The following is a 6,304-nucleotide window of genomic DNA, read 5'->3' on the forward strand; positions in this document are numbered from 1 at the left end:
TGAAAATCTTCTTGACCTCATCTGCTATTTGTACTTCAGAGAACTTCTTCAACTTCAACCCATGGGTGGACACCTTCAAAGGAGTGTGATCCTGTAACAAATAAATCATAAATTATCAATTATATTTAATTAATTAGTAATAAATAAAAACAAATTAAAATAAAATATTTATACCTCTCCCTACCATAATCTAAATGCCACATGATGGGCATACCTAGTGACCAATGTAGGGTCAATAGGCCTTCGTGGGAACCATCCATATGTGTGATTAGACGGCTCTGTATCAGCCTGAGTGGACAACTTTATATCAACCAAAGCAAGAACCTTTGTATAAGTATGGGGAGGAACCTCTATATCATCTCGAGCTAGTAATACAACATCATCAACAACGACAACATCTGGCTCGACATCATGATCTCTGGCCCGTCCACATCTACCTTCTATTCGCTGGAGAGTACGGGGTTTGTGGGACTACTTAATTCTCCTAGGGTGAGAACAAAAAAACTTTCAAAAAAATTTACCTATCGAATTTTTTAAAATATCCTATCACACTCCTTCCATATAACAGAAATTCTAAAAAGTTGGTCTGACTTTATGAATTTATGCTGGCAATTTAGAAATACTTGGTATGCATATATGCATTTTTACCTAGGGGTGATTGCGGACCAGTTTGGTTCGGTTTCGAGTGAGTCTGGTGTCTTTTCAGATCAAAAATATATGGATTAATTTGGATTAGATTTGCATATTTTTGCGATAAAGCCCAAACCAAATCAACTCGAGAAACAGTAGGTTGGTTTGGGTTAGTTATCGGATACATTAAAAAATGTGAAAAATATTTTTAAAGAATAACTAATTTATATCAACTAATTTTTCAAAATAATATAAAATATTTAATTTTTTTCGTTTCTCCAAATAGGTTCTGAATGACAAAAATGGTGTTTCATTATTTTCTTCTTAGAGTTGAATACCTTGTACTAGTTTATATGATAACTATAATATGAATTATGCAGGATTAATCATAACCAGACCCAAAGTGGAATTTTAGAAATTTGTAGCTCAAATCAATTAACATTGAATTCCATTGGTTTGATTTGATTTTTGTTTAAAATAAAATAAAAAATTCCCAAATGGTTTGGATTTCTATTTGATTTGGATTTGTCCAAATTAATGAATGCCCCTATTTTTATCACATTTTCAAAATTTTCAGAAAAAAACACAAACATGCATATCACATATTTCTAAATTGTCGGTATAAATGCAAGCAAAACTTTGAATTTTATCAAACATTTCTAAATTGCCGGTATAAACCCATAATTTTGGTGCCGACAATTTTAAAAATTCGATAAAAAAAACATATTTTTCACTAAATATCTGATATCTAATCAAAATATTTTTTATAAATGCGAAAATTTAATTAAAAAAACAACACTTACTTATAAATATTTTTCACTAAATAATATTGTTAATAGTGAGATTTTTTTTTTAACTACAAGGATACTAAAAATATGTAGCGGTGCAGATCTAATAAAAGAGGTGCCATGTAAATTCCTCCCGAAAGTAACAAATAAAATTTAGAGTTTATTTAGATAAATAGTTTATTTACAATTTATAGGAAAAGTGTTTAATAAAATAAGTATTATAGAATAAATTTATTATGATAAAAAATAAAGTAAATTTAAATTAATTTTATATATGTTCTATGTTATTTTCATAAACTATCTTAAGAAATTTATAAAAATAAATTTTAAAAAATTTATAAAAACTATCATAAGTTAATTTGATAAATTCACTCGAATAGTTAATTCAAACAATTTCTTAGTGATTTTAGTGCTTGTTATCCAATTTGAATTAGACTTTGACATGATGGCATAAGTTATCAACTATTGAATTCAGATTTAACAACTTTGAGAGTTGATTTGTGTTGCCAACCTATGCTCATTTTGGTTCGTTTCACCAACCCAGACTTAGATTAAGCATCTTGAATTCGTGATGCTTACAAGTCAATTTGAACTCAAGATATTTTTAATTATAATTATAATAAAAGATAAAATAAATTTAAATTGTTTTTTTGGTTAAATAAATTTTTAGTTTCTATAAATATTTGCAGTTTTATTTTTAGTCCCTCTTGAATTTTGACAACGATTTTAGCTGGTTTTAACAACAGTTTTTATTGTAAAAACCGTTGCCTAAAGACAAGGAGGGACTAAAAATAAAAATTACAATATTTATAGGGACAAAAACTTATTTAATTTTTTTTTTTAGAATTCCGAGAGGGATAGCCTAATCATTCAGGAAAGAGTCTTTGACACTAAATATCCACCAAAAATATACCTTAACGCAATATGGATGAGTTACCTCTCTAATATAGCCAACATTTCCTTCATTTAAATTTAGTCACACACTTGAATCCCAACATTTTTCACAAGCCATATTGGATACAACTTCAATGGCTTTTGGCAATACATTTGGGTCCAAAAGTAATATCTAAATTGTTCTTTCATTAAGTTGCTTTAGATTAAGGACTTTGGAGCATACTGGATTTACTACATATAGTATGTAGGGCTGTTAAAAAAATCCAAGAAGCAAAAATAACCGAACCGTTATGTTTGGTTAATAAACCAAATTACTATGCACAAACAAACAGTTCTATAACCGAACTGTAACTGAAACCAAACCCAAATTGTACCATGAACAGCCTTACTTAAATAGTTATGTCTAAATGAGCAAAATGACTTGTTCTACATGTTCCCAAGATAGTAAAGTGGTAACAAATCACATGAACAATATACTAATTGCAACAAACACTCATCCAAATTCCAAACCTTAGGTTCCTATAAATATTACACAACCCCCAAACTGCTAATACTGGAGCTAGCTTCATAAAAAGTCCATTTAATGAAAGAAAAAACAAATGTAACACATATATAAAGACACTACTAGGGACTTCAAAACATAGTAACATCTAAAACCATCAAAACCCATGGTTGTTCTGTCCACACCCTTCTCGGGTACAACTTTACTTTTACTAGACAAAAAACATTGTAATCAGTCCCAATAATGCCATCTATCTAGCTCCTGCTCTTGGATTTTTCCATAGCCCTTGGAGCTGTAAAGAGAAGAAAAATTACCTAAGCAAACTTACATTAATAATAGTTTTCTTCTGTTACAAGGAAACACGAAATGTACAATGCAGAAGGTTCAGTCTATCAATTCATACGAACGTTAGGCAGTAACAAGTATTCTAATTGTAATGAGTTATCACCTATGTTACATACCTAAGCCAATTGCATCAGAACCCTTCATGATTTTCAGCCTTTTGCAAGTGTCGGTGAACATGCTGCAGAAAAAAGAAAAATGATGGTTTAAGAACAATAAGCAAATTAGACTGCAGCGAAGTGTGTTAAAGATTTAATTCATTTATAAGGTCAGAAGGTTATAAGACTTACTCCCACGGTACATCTCCGACAAGCATCCAGTCACCGTCTTTATCTTCATAAGTGACGACATATTCAGAACCATGCAGGAAGTCCTTCAACTTGCTCTCACTCAACATTTCTCTTCCTGGAGCTCCATGAGAACCGCATTGACCTGATGACGACGTACACCGAGTGTAGTAAAAAAATAGTGATCACAAAATTCATTTTAACATTCATTAGCAGTAAATAATTTGTTTAACGTAATTTAAAGTTGTAAAAGATCACCTAAGGTAAAACAGCTGAACATCTTCTCAAGGTCAGAAGAGAGTTCCTGGTACGCTGTATAGTTTCTTAAATCGACCTTCCTAAGATAAGGAGCGCCGTCCATGCTAACCTTCACAAAGAGTGCAGCTGGACCTGGTTTACCGTCCACTTCATCGTTGTTCTTAGAAGTGGTAGCCAATGAGTTTTTCCTAAATGATCTAATAGGAGGCCAACCGACAACTTGTGCTCTGTCGTAGAAAGGAAGTAATTAGCATTATTACAGCATAGACATTGAACAATCGCTTTACAAATATTTTGTTCAACTAGTAGGGTTTATGGTTTCTTAATCTAGCATTTTCTACTTACTTAGAAGCCGGTGCGCTGCCATTGACGGGAGCTCCAGTTCCATTTGCTGCACAAGAGCTCTCTTGTAACACTTTGTTTGATATATCTTTAACTGTAGTCGGTTGAGCTGTAGAAGGTCTAGGCGATAGCAGTATGTTCACACGCGCATTACTATTATATTTCGCCTGCATCACAAATTCTCAAGAATCAGTCTCGGAAACAGTTCGAACGAATGTCCCTTTAACCTTAGGAAAACAAATACTTAAACTTTTCACCTCGGGGAACACATCCATTGTGTCGGCGAAACCTCTTTTGTTTCCGGAAACCACATTCTTCTGGGATAATGAGCAAATTCCATCTTTAGTAGGAACCAAAGGGAAGAGCGGTTTCTCGTCAAGCTTAGTTGAGCTCAAAGAAAAAAGATCCAGATCCCTTTCAGGCGACTGGGATCCAGGAAGGCCGAGCCTTAACTCTGTAGCTTTCAAATTCAGGTTCACCTTTTTCTCATCGGAACTGTCGACTGATGAGCAATCAGACAATCTAAGGTAATTGCGCTCTTTCAATCCAGCTCCGGTTTGGGAGAAACAGTCCAAGGATCGTGGAGATGCAGACGCTACCGTTGAGGGGTTGCTCTGCCCTTCATCTTCAGGAACCAGAAGTGGCGGCGGAGGCATCAGATTCCAAATATACAAACTGTCTTAACAAGAATCCATTACAAAAGCTTTATTAACTCAATACAGTGACATAAAGAAATGATGTACAACTACTACCAACAATATCAACAAAAGATGAAAACAAACCGAGTTTTTAACACTTCATATAGGACGGACATTGACAACGCTTCATCTAACTATTATAACAACAAATGAAGAAGTACAATAGCATTGTCACTTCAAATCGAAGTTGTATCCGGTGTCTAACACCAATACACGCGGTTACATTCCATTTTATTTTCTCAACTTATTACGCGACACGGCCGTTTTGAGGGCATGCAAGATGGACTACAGTTTACAGCCTCGAACCTGAAGGAGCACACTCTCAAGACCCAAATGTTTCACCGCTAGATCACACACGCGCACACACTTATTATTGTTAATATGGTGGCCGAGAGGTAATCAAAATCTGGCCAAATATCATGACAAATTTAGAAATCACAAGAATTTTGTTTGACTATCTTCATTTATTAATTGATGGCCAAGATTGGTTTTACATAAATCTAGTATTATTGATCATCTATGAATGATTATATCTCCAAGATTAGTTCTTCACACCCTCTAACAGTAATCAATACAATAGTAAGCAAATTAAACAAACAAAAAATGCTACAAACTGTAAAGAAAAAAATAAAAATAAAACTTCATAAATCATTAAAAAAAAAAATAACGCTTGTGAATCATGATTCCAAGAACCAAAAAAATGACATCACTTAGAAATGGAAAATACCCATCTTAAATTGTTATAAACATTAAAAAAATGTGAAAATATCATTAAAAAAATTGGGGTTTTTTTTTTCAATAAGGAAGCTCCAACACATGAAGACAAATAAAAATAAACATATTGTTAATTAATTTAAGTAACATTAGTCAAACATAATAATAATCCATGTAACATTTAATAGCACTAAATGAAACAAAAAATCAAATTGCAAGAGAAAAAAAATTAAAAATTAAATTAGATCCACATTCACACCAACTTTTTATCCAAAAATATTTTCCTTAAAAAACAAAAAACAATAACTAGTAAGAAATGTGAATGAATAACTGAGAAAAACAAAGTAGTGACGCACGCACCTATGGAAGTTGAAGAGTTGGTGTAGCAGAAGAGATAGTTTCTAAGAAGAAGAAGAGAGATTATTCTTTGTTGTTAGAAGAGTTGGCAGAGAAGAGTGAAACCTAGAGAGAGAAAGAGAGAGAGTACTCAAGGGTCTTTCATTCTCCAATAAGCACAAAGGAACAAAAAGGTTTGGAGTGTGAATATATTGGTCTCAAACACTAACTTAATAATAAATCAAACTTTTTCATAGTGTTAATTAAAAGTGGGGGACAGGGGCAAAACAGACAAATGCCTGCTATCACTGTGCACTTTCATTTCTTTACTTTTAAATGGAAAATCTTTTTGCTTTATCTTAGGGTTCATACATTAGTATTTTGATGATACAAATGAGCACTCATTATTAAAATATTTTTCACATGTCGACGGGTATAAGTTTTAAATAAATTATTAATGTAAAATACTATATTATTATTTAATTATTAATAACGTTACTCACATACATAGTA

General features: G+C 32.4%; 1 protein-coding gene across 2 annotated transcripts; it reads right to left on the minus strand.

Moving 5' to 3' along the window:
• Window positions 1-2,680: 2,680 nt before the first annotated feature.
• Window positions 2,681-6,009, minus strand: LOC131620589 (auxin-responsive protein IAA9-like). Of its 2 annotated transcripts, none has more exons than XM_058891718.1 (7): window positions 5,816-6,009; window positions 4,301-4,718; window positions 4,047-4,210; window positions 3,702-3,928; window positions 3,447-3,588; window positions 3,276-3,337; window positions 2,681-3,106 (listed from the first exon to the last, which is right to left on the minus strand). In XM_058891718.1, the coding sequence occupies exons 2-7, from the start codon at window positions 4,697-4,699 to the stop codon at window positions 3,069-3,071; spliced, it is 1,032 nt and encodes a 343-aa protein (XP_058747701.1). In that variant the 5' UTR covers window positions 4,700-4,718; window positions 5,816-6,009; the 3' UTR covers window positions 2,681-3,068. The 2 variants fall into 2 exon arrangements, with proteins under 2 accessions (XP_058747701.1, XP_058747702.1); XM_058891719.1 differs by having other exon boundaries at window positions 4,301-4,722.
• Window positions 6,010-6,304: the final 295 nt, after the last annotated feature.

The sequence above is a fragment of the Vicia villosa genome, linkage group LG7 (assembly GCF_029867415.1).
Source record: "Vicia villosa cultivar HV-30 ecotype Madison, WI linkage group LG7, Vvil1.0, whole genome shotgun sequence".
NCBI lineage: Eukaryota > Viridiplantae > Streptophyta > Magnoliopsida > Fabales > Fabaceae > Vicia > Vicia villosa.